Source organism: Vicugna pacos, chromosome 9, assembly GCF_048564905.1.
Source record: "Vicugna pacos chromosome 9, VicPac4, whole genome shotgun sequence".
Classification (NCBI taxonomy): Eukaryota; Metazoa; Chordata; class Mammalia; order Artiodactyla; family Camelidae; genus Vicugna; species Vicugna pacos.
In genome coordinates, this window is record NC_132995.1 from 25,000,143 (window position 1) to 25,023,992 (window position 23,850).

General features: G+C 51.3%; 1 protein-coding gene across 1 annotated transcript in view; it reads left to right on the top strand.

Annotated features, from left to right (window-relative positions):
• Positions 1-22,185, top strand: part of GPT2 (glutamic--pyruvic transaminase 2) — a 32,102-nt gene extending 9,917 nt beyond the window's left edge. The window contains exons 5-12 of the mRNA XM_006207870.4: positions 4,142-4,275; positions 6,206-6,449; positions 10,515-10,594; positions 12,326-12,462; positions 15,664-15,838; positions 17,285-17,440; positions 18,504-18,616; positions 19,813-22,185. Coding sequence (XP_006207932.1) covers positions 4,142-4,275; positions 6,206-6,449; positions 10,515-10,594; positions 12,326-12,462; positions 15,664-15,838; positions 17,285-17,440; positions 18,504-18,616; positions 19,813-19,903 — 1,130 coding nt within the window. The 3' untranslated portion in view covers positions 19,904-22,185. The remainder of the gene's footprint in view (positions 1-4,141; positions 4,276-6,205; positions 6,450-10,514; positions 10,595-12,325; positions 12,463-15,663; positions 15,839-17,284; positions 17,441-18,503; positions 18,617-19,812) is intronic.
• Positions 22,186-23,850: the final 1,665 nt, after the last annotated feature.

The window sequence follows — 23,850 nt, forward strand, 5'->3', positions numbered from 1 at the left end:
GGTGAATGACAGCTTTTGGTGGACTGGGGCACTTCAGGCGCCAGAGGCTGCCTTTGGGGTTTACCTCTGGGAGCCAAGTTTGAAGCTGAGCCCTCCCTCAGAACGGGAGGTCAGCCCGGGGCTGGACCTTGTCCAGCCTGAACACATGTCCCCAAATCATCCAGGAGGTGGCGGTCAGTTGTTGTGGAAGGGACGTGCTGCAAGGTGCCTCTGGGCCCCTTTTGGTGGCTTCCTCGCTCTAACGGTCCTGCCTACCCACCACGTTGCTGTGTTCCAGTCCTTTGTGCCTGGAGCCCACGCCCAGAGGGCTCAGGGACGAGGCCTGGAATTTGGCCCCTGTTGATGTGAAAATGAATCTCTCTCCCTTCTCCACTGAGATGGATTTTCAGCCTCAGGCCTCTAGCTCTTTGTTCTCATCTCATGTTCTTTTTCCTGTTTATTTTTGCCTCATTCCGTTGTCCTCTGCCTACACAAAGAATCCAGCTTCCCTTGTCCTGAGGAAAACAGTTGTTCTTAGGGCTTTTTTAGGACACGTGCCTGGATGTTCTGGAACGTGGGACAGGGATTCTCGTGGCTTGTGCAGCAGGGGATCAGCCAGCCACACTTGTCCTCTCTGTCACCTCCCTGCCTTTCCCTTACTCCCATCCTGCTCTGTCTCTTCATCGAGAGCCCTTCCTAGCTGTGGGCACCCTACCAGCCCTCTGTCCAAGTCTGTGTCCTTCATGGTATCCCTCTAGGAAGGGACCAGCTGCCCTTTACTTTTCTGCCTGTCAGCCTGGATGGGGTGTGGGCCAGCACCTTGTGTGGCAAGGCTGTCAGAGGGCAGCGCAGCAGCCCAGAGGCCTGGCCTCCAAGCTCCTTTCCTCCTGCACCCTCTGCCTCGCCCAGAGGACAGAGGCGCTTCTCAGAGACCCATGGCCGTGGGCCTGAGACTCCAAGCCCCTCAGCCCAGAGGTGGGGGAGGGGGGTTGCTCCTGCAGGTCTGATGTGACTGGGGAATGGGTAGGGGCCCCCTGTTCCTTGTACTAAGCCTCACCAACAAGTTTGTGTCACTGTTTGTCAGCCAGGGCTGAGGGAATGGGGTTGGGAGGCCAAGTCCATGTGAGGCTCCCCTGGAGGTGTTGTAGCAAGAGAACTGATGGCCTTCGGGGTTTTGGGGACCTGCACTGGGTTCTGTCTGAGGAGCTCAGGAGGACAGGCGAGGCAGGTGCTCTCTGAGCCTCTTTTCTCATCCTTGAACTAAAGTACTTTGTACCCACCTCCTGGGATTGCAACGAAGGTTGACGTTTGTGCTAAAGCCCATTGACAGATACGGAGAAGCCCTGCCCCAGAGGTCACTCCCGGTTCCTGCCCATTGCAGGGTGGTGGGGGGGGGTGGACAATGCAGTACTGGCCCTTAACGGGGAAAATGGTGGGTGGTGCTCTCTGTCAGCCAAGCCTCGGGCAGCCTGAGCACCTGCCCAGAGAAATAGAGGAATTGAAAAATGTCATTATGCTCCAGGGCCACCCTGACCCTGGTAGGGATTAAATGTGCACACAGGGTCTTAGAGCTCACCTGGAGCTCTTAAATGTTTTTATCATGATCTTTAAAATTATTTCTTACTGGGGCTTCATTTATTTTTTGTTTGATGAGTGACCCAGTTCTCAGACTGTCCTGGATCTTGAGTAGGATTGAGACGACTCTCAGACACATGTAGGGCAGGTGGGAGATGGCAGGTATATGCCCTCGTCCAGCTCCTCTCTGAGCACACGCCATATACCAGGCACAGCTCCAGGCTCTGAGGGACACTAATGGGCAAGGCAGGTGGAGTTTCTGTGCTCATGAAGCTCACTGTCAGATTTGGGAGAAACAAACATTAAAAAGAATTAACACAGAAACATAGTCCCTGGTTTTCATGAGTTCTTAGAAAAGGAGCAGAGAGCTGTGGGGTTATAACAAGGGATTCTAATATAGAGGGAGGTTTTAAGGAGAAAGCTGCATTCAAATTCACATGGAGGATGAGTAAAGAGAATCTGCTAATGCCTGCCAGATGGGAAGTAGTGTGTGCAAAGGCCCTGAGGTTTAAGACTGGAGTGTGATTGAGTGAAAGGATTTGGGTGTGATGAGGCCGGGGGATTTGGCAGTGGTGATGGTGCCAGTTTGTGGGCCATAGGAGGAAGGTTGCTGTCAGGTTCAGAGCAGTGGGTCCTACGGAGGACTGTGGTGGAGCAGGGCCCAAAAAGGGGTAGATGCTCTACAGAGATGCACAGAAATCAGTAATGGTCCCTGCCCTCATGTCAACATAGAGGGGGCAGGGCTTCACTGGAATGTAATAAAATCACCAGAGAAATCATAGGCTAGAATAGAGGCTGTGGTCGAACAGTACATTGGGCCCTAGGGAGAGAGACAAGATCTGAGGATCTGGTATGAAGGATCAGTGTGGTTCCACCTATAGCAGAGCAGCTAAAGGAAGAGGGCAGAAAATCTGTGGCTGGCAGGAGCAGAGAGCTTGCTAGTGGGTGAAGGCCTGGAAATTCAGGGAAGCAAGTGAGCTAGAGGCAGAAAGAGGAGGCTTGTCTGGCATGGAAATGGCCAGGCCCCATGGAGTGGAGGGGAGGGCACTGAAAGAAAGCGGAGGGAAATAGGAGGCACTGGAAGGTTTCTGAGCACAGGAGCTCAGAAATAGCAAATAGATCACCCCATGGAAGAAAGATTCTCCAACACCAGCATCTGCACCTCCCCACTTTTTTATTTACAGAAAATTTCAAATGCATTAGTATACCCTGGATAATGTGACAGAAGGCTCTGTACCCACCACCCTGATTTGATGTGTGTTACTGTTTGCCGCTTGAACCTTAGAAAAGTAGTCCAGTCCCCCCACCCCCGCCCATTTTACAGATGGTCAGAGGGGAAGGGCGAGCCCAGTGCTGCACAGACCCTTACAGTGAGCGCCTCCTGGGTGCGGGGCTTGGGCTGATGAGCACTGAGGCTCAGACAAGAGCCAGTCACTCTCCAGAGCCCCGTCCTCCCTCCTAGTGGTGGTTTTGCGGTAGTCCTAGAAGGAATAGGCTGGTTTTCTTTAAATGTGGTATGAAATTCAAATGGTGTAAAGGGATATAGTGAAAAATCTGACCCCAGGCCTCGTCGTTCACCTCCCCAGAGAATTCACCTCACCAGTTTGAGTCTCCTTCCAGAGAGATTTCGTGCATGTGCAGATTCCTATTTTCAATCTCTTTCTAAAAACAAATAGTGGCCTGACATTTTTAACAAGTTTTCATACATTCAGTAAAATGCACAAATATTAATGTACAGCTTGAATAATTTTTGCACATGTGCCACCCCCGCTCAGGTCGTGACATTAAACATTCTAGCACCACAGGAGGCACCTCATGCCCCTTTGCAGTCAATACCCCCAACCCCTAAGTGGTCACCACTGTTTTTGAACCTCATATAAATGGTAGTTTGGATTTTAATGCTAACTGGCAGCCTGACGATACTGTTGACATGGGGTGGGGGTGGGGGGATGTCATGCTCAGCAGCCCCGGGGATCTGTGGTTGGTGCTGGCTAGGGCTCCAAACTCCTGGGCTGGCAGGTGGTACCATTTTGGGTTGACCCATTCTCTCACATTCTTTGTAATCATGTGTAGGTAATAGTGATGAAAGCATTGCAGTCCCAGCTATAATGATAGATACTGTCACGGAACATGTAGACATCCTGGGAGGGTGGGTGAAATAGGTGTGGGCGCCATTTAACTGGTTAGAAGCCAGGGTCTAGAATAATGATTGATGTATAAGTAGGTTCTCAGTAAACATTGGGTGGATGAATGGATGAGTGAGAGGGTGGGTAGATGGGCAGATGGGTGGGTGGGTGGGCAGGTGGTTGGATGGATGGATGGATGGTTAGCAGACAGGCAGATGGATGGGTAGGTGGGCAGACACGTGGGTAGATGGATGGGTGAGAGGGTGGGTGGGTAAAGCCCAGATAGGTGGTGAAGCAGCTTGCCGTAGTGCCAGAGCCTCGAGTAGTGGGAGTTGGGCCCCACCAACACCTCCCTAACCTTCTCCCCACCCTCCCACAGCCAGTTAATTATATGGATATCACAGAGTCTATGGGGCCAGACATCTTGCCTCTTAGTCACTGTCTTGCTTGCTGTCTTACAGGGTCTTACAGTGCTAGTCAGGGTGTCAACTGCATCCGTGAAGATGTGGCCGCCTACATCACCAGGAGAGATGGCGGTGTACCTGCCGACCCGGACAACATTTACCTGACCACTGGAGCTAGCGACGGCATTTCTGTATGTGTGAAGGCGGCTCATTGTGATCCACTGTTCAGCCACACGAAGGACTGCCTTGCATGTTAGGGCAAGCACGTGGGCCGTTAGGGGGCCAGGCTGGCTGCTTGTGGTCCCTGCTGTTTACCTGGTAGCCCTCTGTCCTTTCCTTGTTCAGTCTTTGTGAACCTGGCTACTCCTGCAGCCCCGGATTCCCTGCAGGTGCAGAAGGGAGGCGTCACGGGGCACTTGAGTGCCCATCTTTCTGGCAGCATCGGCCTCTCACTCAGCATGCACGGTCTTCCTCCTCCCAGGCACTGTGCCAGGTGCTGGGGAGACCATGGGGAGCCAAACACGTTTGGTCTCTGCTTACACACCAGTGCTAGATCAGACTGGCATTAATATTAATATCCCATAAATACATGTCAGATCGTTAAGCTTTCGGTTTCTCTCCTGGTTGAAGAGGACAAAGTACTACAGAAGGGAGTAGCAGGAGCTCTGACCTGGGGGGAGGGCAGGAGGCTTTCTCAGGATGGCTGAGCAGGTAGAGAGCTGGCGGATGTGTAGGTGTGAACTCCAGGAGGCAGAGCAGGGGGAGTATTTGGAGCAGAGGCCTTGAGCTGGAAGGAGGCTGCGTGTTTTGAAGTGGGGAGTTGGAGGGACGAATGCATGTGGTGAGGGCCGGTTACCAGCCGTGCACCGGGAGGCCTGAGTACTGAAGGGCCTCAGAGGCCACGCTGAGGATTTGGGTCATGGTCCTAAGAGCCATTGAAAGATCTGAAGCAGGCGGGGGCACATAATTGGATTTATGTTCTTAAGCTTTACCTTCGGCTGGGAGGGGTAGTAGATGTGAGGGAGTGTTTAGGAGGCAAGAGAAGAGGTGACTGGGGATCAGCCATGGATGAGGGGAAGAGGGCTGGTATCAAGGCTTCCTTAGCACAAGGGGCTGAACCCTGGGACTGAGGGACCTGCGGCCTCCCTTTCGTTCCAGCAGGCTCCCCAGCGCCCAGTTGGTGCTGGGTGATGGGGTGGTTCATGTCTCTTGACCTCTGAGGCTCTTGTTTTGATGTTTGTTGCAGCATCAGTCCTTTCCCACAGCCTTTCAGATGCACTGAACTCTTACTGGTTCCCTCCTCTAGGTCAGCCTCTCGTGGCATTGGGACTCTAGTGCTGGACTCAGCCCCCAACCATGGCATCCCCCCTTGTGCTCTGCCCTCAAGCCCCCTCTCCGTTCCCAGGGAAGCCCAGGTCGAGGTCCCAGAGAAGGGGTCCTCAAGATTTAGTGAAGAGAGTTGGGTCATTGTGGTTTTTAATCCAGTGCGGCAAGGACCTGAGCCTGAGAAAGGAGCTAAGCCTGTGTGTAAGGTGGGGACTCTCCCAGAAGAGAGTTCAGGCTTATTAATTCAGTAAATCATTGCCACCTCCACCCAAGCCCCAGAGAGCTCCCAAGTCCTGGTTTCTCAGGAATTGTAGGAAAACAGGTCCCACTCAGTTTTGGAAACCACTGTGTTGAAGCGCCACCTGGTGGCAGTAGCTGGTGTTCTTGTCCCGTTTCAACAATCCCTTCTTTGTTCAGGGTTCTGTCCAACCTTGGGCACCACTGACCAGACAGATTCCTGGGCTCCACCCTAGACATGCAGAATGAGTTTCAGGGGTGAAGTCAGAATAATTCTGAGACAAGGCTACTGCTTGAAAAGATCTCTTTGAAAAATACTAACAAGTATTGAATCTTTTAAGTCCGTGTGGTGCACTGTGCGGACAACTTGAGAGCATTCTGCTTATTTCTCACAGCCGACCTCAATTCACAGATGAGGAAGGTGAGACTCAGGGAAGTTCAACAGCTGGAGGCAGGCAGTGGGGTGGCTGGTGAGATGCCCTCCAGCTGGTCTGCGGGTCAGCCCCCAGGGGCTGGGAAGTGGCAGTGGTCCTGTAAGGTGTGACTTCTTGGTTGCAGACTATCTTGAAGATCCTGGTCTCCGGAGGCGGCAAGACCCGGACGGGTGTGATGATCCCCATCCCGCAGTACCCCCTCTACTCGGCGGTCATCTCCGAACTCGATGCCATCCAGGTGAACTACTACCTGGATGAGGACAACTGCTGGGCCCTGAATGTGAACGAGCTCCGGCGGGCCTTGCGGGAGGCCAAGGAGCACTGTGACCCCAAGGTGCTGTGCATCATCAACCCCGGGAACCCCACAGGTCTGCGCTTCACTTCCTTGTCAGTTTCTTTCGGGGGCGGGGCAGGGCGGGGCGGCCGGCGTACTGATCATCTGGACACTGAAGAGCTAAGAAACAGTGAAGTCCTCTTCGCTCCCGGGTGGCCAGTCTAATTCCAGATTTGCTAACATAAAGCTATAAGATTTGCTGCAGGCCACCTTAGGAGGTGAGCAAATGCAGGCGTTTACTTGTGCAGGATTGTATTAATTATTAAGGCCAGTTTTCTTTCCTGTTCTTGCATTTGCAAAGAATCTTCTCTTTGAGGTTACAGGTTACACACAAACCGTCATCATTAATCATAGGCCTCATTTTACCTTACTCCTACTTGTTCTTCTGAACCAGTTTTCAGCTTGCTGGTGTCTGCATTTTTGTTTTTCTTTGACACAGCATTACTGTGTACTTTGAGGCCTGAAAAGGAAATGCCATATTAAAAACAAAAACAAACAAACCAAAAAAACCTGTTTCCAGAAGTTGAAAAGCACTCCTAATTTTGCATATTTTTCTTTTAAAAAAATGCACAGTTCTGCCTGTTTTGATCTTTCTGGGCTGCTGGCTTCATGTGCCCCCGTTGCTATTCAGGTGCCGAGAACAAGGGCTCCTCTCTCCTCCTTTGTTGAGATAAACTGGGTCAGGGCCAAACACAGTGGAGCTGATTGTAGAATCTGCTTCTTGGGAACATCAAATGATGCATCAATCAGCTGAAAGCGCCACTTGAATTCCTGAGTGCAGAAAATGGGTGCAGCTGCCCGCCACACTGGTTTATTTACACCCACTGCTTGGGGGAAGGGTGAAGCCTCTAACTGTGGTGAGGTAGAAGAATGACACAGCTGGGATCTCTATCCTGGTTGCGTATTAGAATCACAAAGGAAGCTTTTAAAAATGCCAAATGCCAGGGCACACCCACACACCTATCTTGGGGGTAAGGCCCAGGCATCCGCGTAGGGGGCACTGTACCTTAGGACAGTGGTTCTCAAACTTTGGCTCATTAAAAAAACAAACTGCTTGGCTGGTGGGTATAGCTCAGTGGTAGAGTGCGTGCTTAGCATACACAAGGGCCTGGGTTCAATTCCCAGTACCTCCATTAAATAAATAAATACATAAACCTAATTACCCCCCACAAAACAAACAAATAATTTTAAAAAAATAAAATAAAGAACAAAAAAATCCCTGCGGGGATCCACTTCCAGACAGGAGCCCTGGAGTGAGGCTAGCAAATTTGCATCTCTAACAAGGTCCCAGGTGATGGTGATGCTGCTGGCCCCACACTTGGAGTAGCAAGTCTTACATCTTATGAAGTACTCTGTTTACCTAGTTTATATCATAGGGTTGGTAACTTCTTGGCCAGGTGTTTACATAAAGCTTCACCTGGCTGTCTGGGGAGAAGAAACTGCAGCAGACTTCCTGTTTGAGGCAAAGTGGGGGGGGGGTCATGTGAATGTATATTAACATAAGTGGTTTTTCTAAAGAATAACTTTATGAATGGGCAGAGGCTGTTTTTTCTCTCAGGGGTCTTAATGTGTGAAAAGCAGCTATTGGAAGATAGGAGATGGAAAATAGAAACCCAGCTGTGATGACCATGTATCTTGTCTGGACCACACACTGACCACTGGCTAAAAGGTGTCAAAATGGAGTGGGGTATTAGCTAGGGCTCTTTGGGTTTCAAGACGGAAACTCATCCCGAGACTGAAGGAAGTGGATCTGTGAAGTCCGGGGTGAAGCAGCGCACTTAAATCAGCATTATTGTCATAGCAACCTCAGGCCATTTCCCAGCTCTGCTTTCCTCTGGGTTGGAATCCTGCTTAGGACACATCTGTCCTGGGAGTGGCCTTCAGCAGTTCCAGCCATTGCCCACCAGCTGGGCATCCTCCCCAGACAGCCTTGCCTACAGTTGAAATGCAAGCTGCAGGCGAGACTCTCATTGGCCCATGTTGGGACACCTGTCCATCCCTAGTCAAGTCACTGAGATTCTGATTGGCCAGGTTTGTGTTCCATGTCCCATGCTGGGGTGCAAAGAGAGGGAGCTTTCCATAGGGCAGCTGAGTGCTGAAGTTCCTTTGTCGAGGCCTTTAGTGAGGGACACTTGGAAGACCCACTTGTCCCCAGCCTTCGGGACAATGGCAAAGCCATCTGTTCTGTGGGGTGGTCTCATGTCGTGCCCTGCTGGGCACAGCTGTGCCCTGGCCCCTCTAAAGCTGCATAGGACTCTCTACACCACCGCACGTTTGTCTGTCCTTGGCTCAGCAGGCATGTTCTGAGTGACCACTTCGTCCCAGGCACTGGAGAGAAGTAAGCTCTGTCCCCATCCTCGGTTTGCATGGCCCCCATCAGAGGGGTTATGTGCGTACAGCAGGTCTCATTTTCCCCTCCCGAGCTGCAGGCTTTCTGAGGCCTGGTCCTTGCTCAGTTCTCTCTGCACTGCCCTGGCACATGGTTTTTATATTCTTGGTGCTCAAATCTTGGCCTGCATTCTAGCAGGATACAGTTTGTAAGATGGTAGCCCTGGGAGGGAAGACTAGGAGCGTTTTCAGGCAGGCTCAGCCCCCTGGATAGGCAGCCCCCCTCCGTCTGTGAGAACAGTGGCTGGTTCCTTGTAGAATCCAGGGCTGCCGCCTTTCCCCACTCCCAGAGCCCTGAGCTTGCTTCACAGGAAGACGGGGGTGGGGGGGGCGGCACTTGCTTGACAGGCTGGTCCCTTTGTAAAAGGATTGGTTCGTTGCTTACGTAGTTTAAGGCTAAAATCCTGGCTGAGTCATAGCGTGCTCTTATAAGATATATCTACATATTATTTCCAGACTTATCTTGATATTCTTAGCACAGACAAGAATATAGGGTTTTTTTTAAAATAAGAGTTAATTTAAAAGAAAATTTTTAATTGGGGTACTCGGGATTGAACCCAGGACCTTGTGGGAACTAGGCATGTGTGCTACCACTGAGCTATACTCACCCCACCCAAGAATATAGGGGGTTTTTTTGGTTTTGTTTTTTGTTGTTGAGGGAAAGTAATTGGGCTTATTTACTTATTCATTTATTTAATGGAGATTCTGGGGATTGAACCCAGGACCTTGTGCATGCTAAGCATGCGCTCTACCACTGAGCTATATCCTCCCCATGAGAATGTAGTTATTTTTAACCAAAGGTAACATACTCTACATACTGTTCTGTATCAGGGTATATAGCATGTGTACATAGCACACATGCACATACGTACACACGTAGACGTATACATACACGTAACATCTGTAGACACACAGATGCACAGTAAGGAAACAGCCTTTTGTGAGAAGTCAGCAAGCCTGACTAGTGCTTTTCCAGAGGATGTGAGAGCCTCAGGCCTCCCAGTGCCGCCCTCATAGTGGGTCACAGGAAATGCTGGGAAAAGGTTCGTTTCCACCTTGTTGCATTTGTTCCTTTCCCCACCGAAACCCAGGGTATTTAATATTTTGCTGCAGGCGCTCATTTCTCTAAGATGGGTGAAGTGTCGAGTCGAGCCCTGAAGGGAGGCCTGGCAGGGACACTGAGGGGTGCTGGCAGGCAGGCTCCCGCGCTGACTGGGGCCCCGCTGAGTGTCGGCTGTGAGGATGGGCGCTGAGCCTGCAGCCCTTGCTCCTGCCTTGCGGCGCGGCGCATGTGGGGAGCAGGTGTAGCCAGGGCAGTTCTCATGGGGGCTGCTGGCGTAGGGTAAGGAGGGGAGCGCAGCTGAACGATTTAACGCCGTCAGTTTTCCTTTCCTGCTCTTTATGAGGTTTCCATGCCTTCCTGTCTTCCCGCCCAGACTGACAACTTCCACACACAGTCTAATAAGAATAACAAGGAAGTTGGGTGTGAAACACTATTCCTTCCACGTACCCAGCTTCACTGAGTCAGAGGGATGGGGCTGACCTTCCCAGCGGTCCTGGGGGGTGACCACACCTCATCGATCGTGGCAGCTAGGGAGCTTAGTGTCACGAAGAACACAGACATCAGAGTGATTCTGGTTGGGGTTCTTACCTAGGGACAACGTGAACAGCGTTACAACCTACATTCTGCTTTTGTCTGGGGACTTTTTAGGTCAGGTGCAGAACAGAAAGTGCATAGAAGACGTGATTCATTTTGCGTGGGAGGAGAAGCTCTTTCTCCTGGCTGATGAGGTAAGAGCGCCCTTTGCTCTCAGAGGTGAGGGTGCGCTTTCTCTTCTAGGGGGAGGGAGCCAGGCCGGGTTGTTCTGTAGCCAGTGAGAACTTTCTATGTGTCGGGGGAGAGATTCTAACAAGGATATTCAGTGTTGCAGCCTATGAGAACTGTGAACTAAATCATCCCTGTATTGGTTTGGAGTCTTGGTTATAAGGTTCAGAAATCTAACATAGTCGACTTTTAAACTTGAAAAGTAAAAAGATGGTGGGATCACAGGTGTGGGCTGGATCCAAGGCTTCAGCTGTATCTTCCAGCTTCTCTCTCCTTCTATCCTACTGGCTTGGCTTCATACACAGGCTTGCTATCTTCCCAGCTGAGAAAGAGGTCATTTCTTCCTGGCACTTCCAGCAAAATCTCAGAATTGAGCCTCATTGGTGCAGCATGGCTCAGACACCCGAGGCTGAACCAGCCCCTGTGGCCCAGTGGTTGCACACAGTGGGGAGATCTACCCTGTGCCCCCAAACCCCCACACAGTGCAGAGGAGGGTGTACCCTGAGGGAAACCGAGGGGCTCTTTCTCAAGGAGTGTGGGTGTCAGCATCACGCTGTGATTCTGTGAGGAGGGGAATCCTAATTAACCCCACGGCTGCTGCTGCTTGGAACCCAGTTCTGGAGACAAGGCCTGCCTGTTCTGTTTTTTGTTTTGTTTCTTTTTTTTTTTTTTTTTTTGGTTTTTTTGCTTTGCAAGGAAGAAATGAAAGACCTGTGGAATCCTATCTTCACGTCTTCATTTCTGTATGATTTCTGGTCAGTCGTAGCTTCTAGCACACTAGCTTCATTTCTTTGCTCCTTAGCACCACCCCCACTCACACACACACACAGACTCGCACACACAAACATACACACAGCTTACCCACCAAATTGTTACTGTGATTGTTGCAGATGGGTCTAGAATCTTAATTTCCAAAGGAGAGAAGGGGTATCAGAGTGACCTGGTGCACAGACCCCCTCCTTCTGGGTCTGGGAAGAGATGGGGGAGGGGGAGGAGGTGAGAGCCAGTGGAGGATCTGACGACTCTGGCTGGTTTGTTGGAGATGGAGCTGACCTGACCTTCCCGCTGACCCACAGTGCCCCAGAGCCTCAGTTTCCCTGATCTCCACACTGGGAAAGGGAAGTTCACCTCCAAGGGCAGCTGGGCGCCTGCCTGCTGAGCTCCAGACTGTAGCAGTGGGAAGGAGCAAGCAAGTGTGGGCCCTTCTCAGTCTAGTTGGGGGAGACCGAGTGGGGACAGAAAACAAAATCGTTCCAAACTGGGTGAGTGTGGTGAAGTGCTGGGGAACACGGCGAGCTCTTCAGGCAGGATGGTCCGAGGACGGGTACATCAACTGCTTTCGTGACTCATCCTACTGACAGAGTGACCATCATGCAGGGGGAAGACCTGCTGGGGCAGATGGGGTACTGGATGTCGCCACAGGCACACGAAATAGAGAGGGGGTCTCCATATTTATTTCAGAAAGTCATTGAAGAAATCAAGTGGGCATCCAGCCTGAGGCCTCCCCTCCTTGTTCTGGAAGGTTCCGTCGGGCGCCTTCTGGCGTGGAAGCAGCGTCTGGGCCGGGCATCACGGCAGGCAGCCTGACTGCAAGTTGGCCCGGAGCACCTGTGCTCTCCCTCGGCCACAGCCTGCGTGGCGCAGGCTCCTGGGGGGCTTGTGGTGACTGTCCCCGTCCCGTCCTGTCCCCTCTGCAGGTGTACCAGGATAACGTATACTCTCCAGACTGCAAGTTCCAGTCCTTTAAGAAGGTGCTTTACGAGATGGGGCCCGAGTACTCCAGCAACGTGGAGCTCGCCTCCTTCCACTCCACCTCCAAGGGCTACATGGGCGAGTATGTGGGCCCCCACCTCCCTCCCGCTGCCCCGGGCCCGCCTGGTCCCTGCGCTTCTCTGCCCTGCCCTGCCCTGCCTTAGCCCCAGCCCGCTGGACGGAGGCAGCTGCCCTTACCTACGGCTAGTGCTGATCTAAGAAGCAGGAGGAGACGGGCCACACCTCCCCGAGGGAAGCCCAGGGGTGTGAGGACACCCCTGGGCAAGGGCTCAGACAAAATAAGACCATGATGAAAATGAAAACAGGACCTCAGAGTAGCTTCCAGCGCTGGTGTTTTCTGCCAGCCATGTCACCATTGCTCTGACACTGACTGACGTCTGACAACCAGGGAAGGCAATTTGAGTGGATGAATGCTGTCAGGCCCGTGGGCCAAGCTCTGTGTGCAGGCGCTCTGTCTGCACCCGGCCTTAGCCCTGTGTGACCTCTGAGCCAAGAGTCAGTTTCAATCCTGTATTCGTTCATTCGACCATTATTTATGGAGCACCTGCTGTGAGTCGAGTCCTGAGCTCGGCACTGAGGTTACAGCAGTGAGCAAACCACAGCAACCCCTGCCCTCACAGAGTCATGCTCTAGTGAGGGGAGCGAAGCAGATGAATGAAAATCATGGGTTAAGTGGGGGAAAACAGAGAGAGACGGGAATGCCAGGAGGTGGGGGCTGGTCCCCGAGGAGCTGGCTTTTGAGTTAAGACCCAAGGGAGGGGTGGTGGGGATGCTACGCAGATATCTAAGGAAAAAGCATTCCAGACAGAGGAAACAGCAGGTGCAAAGGCCCTGAGCGGGAAGGAGCAACTGTTACAGGAGCAGCAAAGAGACTAGAACGGAGTGAGAGGGAAAGTGGCAGAAGTTGAGACCAAAAAAGTCATAGGAGGCCAGATCACCTGGGCTTTAGGTTGTTTTTCACTTTTACTCAGAGTGAGATGGGAACCCTTGGAGGGTTTGAGCAGAGATGAAACTTCACCTGACTTATATTTTATCAGACTCTCTGATTGCTGTGTGATGGGGTCAGGGACAGAAGCAGGGACTCAAGTTAGGAGGCTGTTACAGTCCAGGTGAGATATCGTGGGCCAGGGTACCAGTGGGGAGAAGACATTGGATCCCACGTATGTTTGAAGATGGAGTTGACAGGTGTTGTTTGGTGGAAAAGGTGGCTGAGAGAGAGAGAAGTCGAAGATGATTCCCAAGGTTTTGTTGAAACGATAGGAAGGATGGAGTTGCTGTCAATGGATGAGGACGGCTGTGGGAGAAGCAGGTTTTAGGGAAAGGTTGGAAGTTGGTTGGAATGTGCTAAATTTACAAATGCCTATTGGACGTCCAGATGGAGATGGATGTGTGAGTCTGCAGCTCAGGACTGATACCTGGCTGGAGATCTAACTTGGTGAGTTGTCAGTGTGTGAGTTGTTAGATAGTTAGGTCTCTGTGCCCGGACATCTCACAAGGAGTATAGATAGAGGAGAGGTCCCGGGACTGGGCTGAGGCGCTTGCTGCTCAGAAGGTGGGGGAGGAGAGGAGGGACCTGCAAAGGAGACTGAGACAGAAAGGCCAGTGCATTTACAGCGAAGGGCAGTCACTCTCCAGTGCTGCTGGGGTTCTGCTCTGTGCCAGGGGTCCGGCTAGGGGAGAGGGTCTGGAGGCCAGTAGGACTGTGAAGCTTGGAGAAATACTGTGGCCTGGTCAAGGGAGCTGTCCCCTTGGGGTGGCTGCCCAACTGTTCTTGGCTGTATTTGATGTGGACAGGAGTTAATTATGCTGGTCTTCCTGGTCTACCCCATTCGCAGTACCACCTCCTTACTAGACTTTCAGGAGCTGTGTAGCTCTTTTCCTAAACAAATATGTTCTCTATTAACTCATTTTTCAAACTCAAGTGTATTTATCACATACCTATCCATCTCTCCGTCTGTGTTACTGATGAATCTTTTATCAGTGATGCCCCAGATGTTGATAACCTGAGTTGGTATCCTGTTGCTCTCAGATTCTGATTACCCAGGATTAGACTTCTTTGCTCAATTTGATTTTCTGCTCATCAGCAGAGGATAAAGCAGAAGGTTTCTTCTTTCAACCTTTGCTACAGGAAACCTTTCTGAGATGCCAGAATTTATCTTCCTGCCTTGAAAAGGCCCATCAAGGGATCAGACGGGGATCTGTCTTTGCCAGTTCATTCTGCAGGCTGATCCTAAAAGTGTTTTATTGAGTGTCTCATCATATTAGGTGCTCCGAGGGTGAGGGGGTGAGGGGGTGCATATGCAGAGGAAGGCAGGACCAGACCAGGTGCCTGCCTTAGGGCGCTTACATTTCTTTGGTCATTAGTCTGAAAGTTACCAGTCACAGTCCAGAGAAGGAGGCATAGCTCCAGAAAGTGTGGCTGATGGAGCTGATTTGGTTCGGAAAGTTTTTTGGTATGATCTCATTGTGTGATCTCGGCTTATTTTCATGAGTTTTGACCCTGTATCAGTCAGGATCTTTTTGGCAATAAGTAACAGAAACTCACCTTGAACTGGCCTACATCAAAGAGGCTTCTTTAAAAATCCATGTTGGTAAGAAGTCAAGGAGTAAAGTCAAATCAGGAGGCTTAAAGGTGTCAGTGGGTCTCTGTCTCTGCTTTCTTGCTTTGTCTCATTTTCTCAGCTCTGCTCGCTTTTGGGTTGGCTTTGTTTTCAAGTAGCAGAAAGTTCCAGCAAGTCCTCGGGCTGCTGCTCGTATGCCTACTCGGGGAACCTGTGCAGGGGGTGCCCAGCCTGGATCATGTACCCCTTTGGAGCAGGGCTGGTATATTAGTTAGGGTTCAGGCTAAGCTGCTATAACAAAAAAGCCCCAAATACAGTAGGTCAAACAAGATGAAAGTGTATCTGTGAAAACAGTCTAAAGGCCGGAGGAGTCCAGAGCAGGCTCTGTTCCAGGAAGTCTTTGGGGACTGGGGCTGGTGGGGTGGTCTGTCTTCTCAGCATGTGGCACCTCGAGCTCTGAAGCTGCTGCTTCGGTGTCTGCACTTCTCAGGAAATGGGGAAAAGGAGAGAGCTTGCTTTTGAAGAAGTGATGTGCAATTTGCACTTAGCACTTCCATTCACCATCCAACGGCAAGAACTCGGCCACACCTGGCAACTCATTGTTGGGCATGGGGCTGGTTACGGAGGATTCTGGTCGGCTGGATGCGCTTAGTAGAGGTCTCTCTGACTGGTGGATCCTCTTCCCCACTTCAACCCTCTAGGTGTGGCTACAGAGGGGGCTACATGGAGGTGATCAACCTGCACCCTGAGATCAAGGGCCAGTTGGTGAAGCTGCTCTCAGTGCGTCTGTGCCCGCCAGTGTCTGGGCAGGCTGCCATGGACATCGTCGTGAACCCCCCAGTGCCAGGAGAGGAATCCTTTGAGCAGTTCAGCAGGGTGAGTCTGCTGTGTCCCGTGGCCTGTCTGCATCACTGCTGTGGCCAGTGTTCATGTGTTCAGTCTCCAAAGCCATCCTTCCTCCGGACGGCCTAAGGTGCTCAGGGCTCCACGTGGTGGCTGACCCACCCCAACAAGATTCCGTCTCAGGATACAGCTGGGCTATATTCTGAAGTGAGAGGACTGTGCGTGTGGGGGGGCGTCCTCTTTCTCACTCGTGAGCACCACGGATGGGCAGGTACCCAGAGGGAGTGGCCCCATGGCCTGAGAACACCCTGGCGGGGATTCTGGTACTAAACTGAAAGGGGGAAATAGATGAGCACAGCATTGATTCTGGACTGTGGGCCTGCCTCTGGCTTAACCAGATGTCCTTGCAGCTTGAAATGACTCAGTCAGACCTTTTAACTGTAGGTGACAACAACCCAGCTCTAACTACTAGTTTAAACAAAAGTGGAATTTGGGGGTCCTATAACCAAGAAGTTCCAGCTGTTCCAGATTCACATCTTTTTTAATTGTGGTAAAATACATGATCACTTGGCCATTTTCAGCTGAACAGTTTAGTGCATAAGGTACATTCACATTGTTGTGCAACCATCACCACCATCCATCCATCTCCAGAACCTTTTCATCATCCCCAGCTGCAACTCTGCCCATTAAACACTAACTCCTCACTTCTCCTTCCCCTCAGCCCCTGGGAACCTCCATTCTACTTTCTGTCTCTGTGAATTTGACTCCTCTAGGTAGAAATGGAACCATACAATATCTGCCCTTTTGTGGCTGGTTTATTTAACTTAGCGTAGCTTCTTCAGGGTTCATCCCTGTTGTCCGGTGGTTCAGAATGTGCTTCCTTTCTGAGGCTGAGCAATACTGCCCTGTGTGCAGGTACTGCATTTTGTTGGTGTATTCGTCCGCAGGCCCCACCTCTTCACCCCCATTCATTCTGGCAGCACTTGCAGAAGTCCTGGACTCCCTGCTCCAGCTGTGGACTCACGTCCAGCTCTGAGCCTGTCACTGATGTGCTCTGCCTGGAACATGTGCCCCGGGCACGCCACATGGATTGTGGGGAGGGGTGGCTCCCCACAATGAAGTGGTGGGGCCACCTCCTAGAAGCATGTTCTAGGGTATTCCGTCCAGAGCCACGTTCATTCAGACTGATGGGCCGGGACTGGGTTTTCTCATTTTCTGGAATGACATCCTAGTATGAGAATAGAACCTAATAGGACCTACCTGTGGCCTGGAACTCCCTGTGTACTTGCGTGCCCCTGCCTCTAGGATGCATGGCTCATGGGCTGAGCATCTGTGGAAGAAGTTCCTGCAGAGGGACGTGTGTTTTGCCCACCTCCCCAGTTTGCTGTGCTCGTGCACATGCAAGCTCGCCTTTCACCCGTCTGCCCAGTGTGAAGGGATCCAGAGGTGCTGACTCATGTGCTTTCTCTGTCTCATCAGGAGAAAGAGTCCGTCTTGGGTAACCTGGCCAAAAAGGCTAAGCTGACAGAAGACCTGTTTAACCAAGTCCCAGGAATTCACTGCAACCCCTTGCAGGGGGCCATGTATGCCTTTCCTCGGATCTTCATCCCTGCCAAAGCCTTGGAGGCAGCTCAGGTCTGGGATGCTGGCTCTCTCTTTGGGTTCCCTTGGGATGGCTTCTTGCTTTGGGGAGCAGAAGTGTTGCCCCAGAGGCTCTGGACTTTGTGGTTCCCTCAGTCAGATGGTGTTTAGTGTGTGAAGATGCTGGGCTCTGGGAGATCCAGCCCTGCCATGTGCTGTGGAGGTGGGGCGGGCATGAGGTCGGCCCCAGGTGAGCAGAGCCCATCTGGACTCTGTTAACACTGGTGCCCTGAAGGCAGGTGCCAGGTGTGATGTGGTACATTTAAAACTGAACGGTCGCTGGGGCAGCATCAAGAGCTGTCTGCTCCACAAGGCCTCTGTACCCTGGAGGGGGTGCTTCTCTCAGACTTAGATGTGTGTGTGATCACCTGGGGTCCTGTTAGAAATGTCAGTTCTGGTTCAAGAAGTCCATGGAGGGGCCTGAGATTCTGCATTTCCAGTAAGCTCTCAGGTGGTGCCACAGACCCTACTCTGAGGATTGAGGGCCATAGCGGTATTTCTGAAAGTGTCCTCACATCCCCAACTTCCTCAGTGCCTCCTTAAACATGCAAAATCTGGTCCCCCAGTTGAATCAGAATCCCTGGTGTTGGAGTCCAAGAGTCTGTTTAAACAGGCAGCCTGGTTGTGCAAACCGAAGTGTGAGAAGCACTATTAGCAGGGCCCCAGAGACTTACTCCCTGGAGGCTCCCGGGCGCCAGCCGCAGGGCCCCGCACTCAGAGGACTGTGCAGCTTGGTGAACAGAAGTCCGCGCCAGTGCCTGGGTTGCTGCTGCCGGGGACGGGCCGCGCGGGAAACAGGCTGGCACTCCTGTGGGGGGTGCAGGGCCACCACAGCCCCCGGCCGTCCTGGAGTCACCTTTGGGTTCCTTGTCCCCGGCACCAGCTGCCTGCAGCGCCCAGTGTCCTGCCTTGGCTCTCACAGGAAGTGGGGGGGGGCAGAGGGCCCTGCCACGGGAAAGAAGCTGTCATTTCAAGTGTATTTGGCTTTGAGTTTTGAGTGGTGTGTTTGTGTGGTGCAAAACCAGGAATGAATCCTAAGTTCTTCCCATTCCCACAGGCCCATAAGATGGCCCCCGACATGTTCTACTGCATGAAGCTCTTGGAGGAGACCGGCATCTGTGTGGTGCCCGGCAGCGGCTTCGGGCAGAAGGAAGGCACCCACCACTTCAGGTACCACGGCCTCTGCACCGGGGGCTGGTCCCAGCTTTGTCTTGGAAAACTCATGCTTCTTACCAAGGTGGCTGCAGAGACAGAGATGTGTGCAGCCCCTGTCCTCCCCATCCCACCCCTGTTCCGTCATGCCGCAGAGCCAAGCTGAGACCCTGCAGCCCAGGGACCAAGGAAAACTGAGTGGACTCCCAGGGTCATCTCCTTGACCACTCAGTCTCCCCCTCCACTGCCTCCATCTGTCACACGCCATCTGAAATGTTCCCGGGGCTGTGGTTTCATCCCCTGTCCCTTTTCAACTCCGTGATAGCGTCATACAGCATCCAGCTGAATAGCTCACCCACTGCGCTGAAAGCCCCGAGACGCAGAGGAATTGGCTCTCTCTACTCGCTGTGCTGCCTTTCACAGGCCTGCTACTCTGCGAGCTGGAGCAGCTCAGCCGGGGTGTCCCCGCCAAGGCCAGCTCTGTTCCAAAGAGCAACCTCTCCATGAGGTGCTCTCAGATGCCTCCTGCAATAGATGCTAAAAAAGGAAATGTTACGGGCCATGTCTCAACACAATGAAGGTCAGGTAACACCCCCCACCCCCATGGATGAATGTGTAAGGTTGGCCTTTCTGCCCTAATTAGGTAGATTCCCTTTGGCTATTCATGGCTTGTTCAAGAAGTGGTTACATCCCCAGGGCTGCCCTTGGGGCTGGGAAGCAGATTGACAGCATTGGAAGGAGGAGTTAGTTATTATGGTAACATGGGAATTGCTTAAGAGGGAGATTTGTGACTGGGTTCTCACTGTGAGACTGATGAGGGAGATACAGAAGGCCTGCCTGAGCATGAGTGAAATCTCGCTCTGTACCCATGGGAAATACCAAGAGTCACGCTCTAGAGAAAGTTTATACACCTGCCACAGTGTTGGGCAGGCCTTCTCTGATGATTGGTGGATGTGTTAGTGAGCCGAAATGCTGCTGCTGGTTTATTGCTTTTGTTCATGTGTATTAGTTGGGTAAAAAAATAAATGTGTGAATGGTGGAGGACATTCCAGGCGCTGTCCAGGGCCTGGGGCTGTCACAATGGACAAGACAGGCCTGTCCCTGCACCTCCTGGTCTCCACAGCTTCAGGTGGAGGAATGGCCTGCTGGGTTCACTCCTCTCCCCTTTTCCAGAGCAGCTTGTGTCCGGCTGACGCTGTTCTCTTTCGTGACAGAATGACCATTCTTCCTCCGGTGGAGAAGCTAAAGACGGTTCTACAGAAGGTGAAGGACTTTCACATAAAGTTCCTGGAGAAGTACGCGTGAGGACTCCTCAGGCCCCAGAGCCCTCGTCCTGATGGCCGCCCTGCACAGACTGAACTCTCCTCCGCTCCCCTGCGACTCTGCCTCAGGCCTCCCAAAGGCCACTGGTCGCCTTCATGTCATTTTGCCCCAGGAGACTTCTTTCTTTGTGCCTTGATGGTGGGAGCACCTCTCTTCTGAGCAAATGTGAATTGGGGATGTCTCAGAAGCCCTGTTTTCGATGCAGCCAAAGTAGAGGGAACTTGCTCAGCACACGTGGCGGTGCTCTCTGAATCTGTTATTGTTGCTCTCAGAAAATTAACTTGGGGTTTAAAACAACCAGGGTGTGTTGAGTGAGATGTTTTAGATCTGGGAAACAAGAAGGTGTCACAGTAGGTATAACTTCGTCATGCGAAGACCTGGAAATCCCCAACTCACCGCCGTGATCTGTGAAATAAAACCCATCGCGGTGTGAAAATCTAGTCCTTCCAGCCCAAGAACCTGGAGTCCACTGGCGGCTCAGAGAGGCCAGGCCCTTCTGAGCTGGAGGCAGGCAGCCTGCCTCTCAGACAAGAACGGTGGGGGCCAGGCTAGGCTGTGGCAGACATGGTCAGAGTGTCCTGCAGGGGAGGACGTGGGGTGAGCCAGGCTCCAGGATGAACAGGGTCTCCACCCGGGAGCACACAGCAGGTAGTGAGGACTGCACACAGGAGGGCTTCAGGCTGAAGGGTTCTCTTGAGCATGCCGAGACTGGGATGCCCGTGCAGAGGTCTCCCTGGACGCCAGGGGCACAGCGGGCCACCCAGCAATATCCCATCACATGGAGGAGTCCTGCCTGGTGGTGTGTGCATCCATCCACTGTGACCCAGCACCCTGTCTCACCCAAGAACTTGAGTGAGCCTTTATACACATGGCCCCTGGTGACAGCAGGGACAAGGAAACCCTGAAAATGTCCTAGTGTGGGAGGGGCATCCTTATGAACTTGATGACAGGTAACCACTCTTGTAGTGTTTGTTGAGTTGTTTCAAGCTGAACTTGGTCCATTTCCTAGCTCTTAAACAGTCCAAGTGCCTGGTAGCTTGGCTGCTGTGTACACGTGATCCGATTCAAAGTTTATAAAAGTGTTTTAACTTAATGCAAAGTGTTTTGCCTCCACGTCTGCTGCTGGCTCCCCTCCCAGGCTCTGCAGACTGTTCTGCAGCATCAGGCGTCTCCCGGGGGGTGGGGGAGAATCCACCAAGAGGGCAGCCTCCCCAGCAGGAGCAAACCTGCGTGGGGTCCCGGCCCACGCTGCCAGAAAGTGGGCTCTGTGGGCGGCAGCAGGCCTCTCCTACCATGAGCCTCCTTGGGTGGGTGGTCAGGGAAGCCAGGGCCAGCTCAGGGGTCTGGGGGCCCAGCAAGTCCCAAAGTGGGTCTGAAGTGATCTGAAGGGGCTGGAGAAGGAACTCTGAAGAGGCTAAAGGAGTGGGCTTTGAAAGCATATCCATGCCAGGTCCATGCAGGGGATGTAATAGGAAACTTCAAACTGCCCTGCCCACTGGCATCACAGTCCCTATGAAGAAATAGCCACAATCTCAGATAGCAAAGGGAATGTTCTGGAACTTTTTCTTCCTTAAAAGAATTGAGAAAATTGCACTTGTGCTTGTTGATGGTGTATAAGGCAGGATGAGTCCCAGAGCGGTGAGATTTCTGGTGGAAGGGTTGAATAGTAGAAGCTAGTATATTTTTTATATTTTTGTAACAATTGCTTTTTTCATGGGGGGAGGAGGGTTTAGTATTTGTAGTTTTAACAAGTCCAGTAGGTTTTTTTTAATAAATCTTCAGATTATAAATAACCCCTAGGAAATTTGCAGCGTTTACATAATTTTTTAAAAGATGCCATATACACTTGGTTTGCTTTTAAAATGAATGAAAGCATAATAAGGTCAGCTGGTTAACTTCGTGCAGGTCAGAAAGCTGATCGTGATCGATTTGATTTTCTGCAGATCCAGGTGTCGTGTTGGGGCACCGCCAGAGAAAGTCGTTTGTCATTTGAGGTCACACTTTAAACCTACACCTGTCAAGTTTTCTGCTGTAGATCTAGATCTGCACGTGGGGGATGCTGGGCTTAATACCTTGGGCGGTCTGTCACCTTGTACCCTGAGGCCAGGCTGGTTGTCCCAGTGTTTGTGGATTTGCAGGAAGAGCTGACAGGCCAGCCTGTCCTTGTTTTCCAATCTAGATTCTCATAGGCATCTCTTGACAAAGGTACTTAATGATAACTCTGGTGGAAATTTCTAAACAATAAAATATATGTCCAAAATGGTGACTGTTTAGCTCTCTTTGTAGTTTAAATCTAAAAATCAAGTGGACATCACTGATCCTACATCTTCATTCTTTGTAACTTAATGTTCAAAGCACTGCCTCTCTGCCTCCCTCCCTCCTTTCCTTTTTCCCTCCCTTGCTTCCTTCCTTCCTCCCAAATACTACAAACTAAAGTCACAGCTTTTCAGCTTCCATTTCTTTTTAGGTGTCAACCCCAAGGACCCTGAGCTGCATTTTGTTGCCAGAGGTGGGAAAACCATGGATTCTCTGAAATAAAATGTTGTTCAAATGAATACAGATCTTGGTTTCCTAGTGGGAGTGAAACAAGGACTAGATCGCAGGCCTGAGGTCAGTGGGGTCCGTGGGGAAAGGAAAGCTGCCTGTGCAAGGGATTTCATTCATTGCCCCAGGCTTTCCCAGATTCACATCAATTTTGATGTGTAGTTTTGGAATTCAAACCTTTATTTCTCACTTGAAATGGAAACTTTTGTCTTTATTAAAGAAAACTTGGAAAAATAAGAAAAGAAATATAGGGGTTTTTTTTCAGTTGGAAGATAGGGAAACCTACTCAAAGTAGCTTAAGCAAAAGAGAATTTAGTGCCTCATGTAAGAGGAATTTATTGAAATCCTGGAGGGATGCTGACTTTGGTGCTTACATGCACTGTTAGTACAAAGCCTGTCCGTCCAGCTGTACATGGAAAAATCCCATGGGAGTGCTCATCCTTGGTCCATGTGCCCTTCTCTGAACCAGTCTCCGTGGCAATGTGAAGAGTCCTTTGGCTGGCCCTGTGCATGAGTGGAGGGAGGGAAGGGCCTAGAATCACCAGCCCCATCGGGGCCATTGGAGGAGAAGCTGTTTCCCATAGGAAAGGGCTGGACGTGGTACTGCACCTACAAACCTCATATACCACAGGGAACTCTTTGGAGACGGACTGGGGATGAGACGGTGTGTTCAAGGTAGGTTGAGTCATTACTGGTTAATAACCAAGGGGACTGAAGATGCTCTCTGCATCTTCCCTGATTGCGTGTGCGTGCACACACACACACAAACACACACACACACACACACACACTTAGGAACATTTACATCTCTTCGTCTAGGGAGCAAACTTGGTATAGTTTATTATACAAAGAGTTTATTAAATAGATAAAGATTAAGAAAGTTATATACTCTAGACTACTTTTTGGTATGGAGTTTGCTGTAATCACACCCAGAAAGCCTTCAAATGTTCGATAAGGACCCAGCATGAGTCACAGACTTGTAGGGAATGGAGAGTCAAAAGCGAATAAGATGCGGTAACTGTCCTCAAAAAGCATACAGATGGAATGGCCACCAGATAGCTCAGTACTCTAATTCCATCCACCCAGTGGTGCTGGCCTTACAGGCGGTAGGTGGGTGAGGTATACGGGTGGGGGCTGATGCAGTTCTCTTCCTAGTTCGGTGTGCCTCTACCCACCTCTACTCTTTCTGCAGTGCTTTCTGAGGTCTGCCAGATATCTTTTTTTCCCTTTTTTTTTAAATTGACACAACATTGTAAACTGACTATACTTCAATTTCTGGTGTACAGTATAATGTTTCAATAACATATATACATACATCACATAGTAGTTAGCATCTGCAAATCTCGAACTCCCAATTTATTCCTTCCTACCTCCCCTCCAGTAAC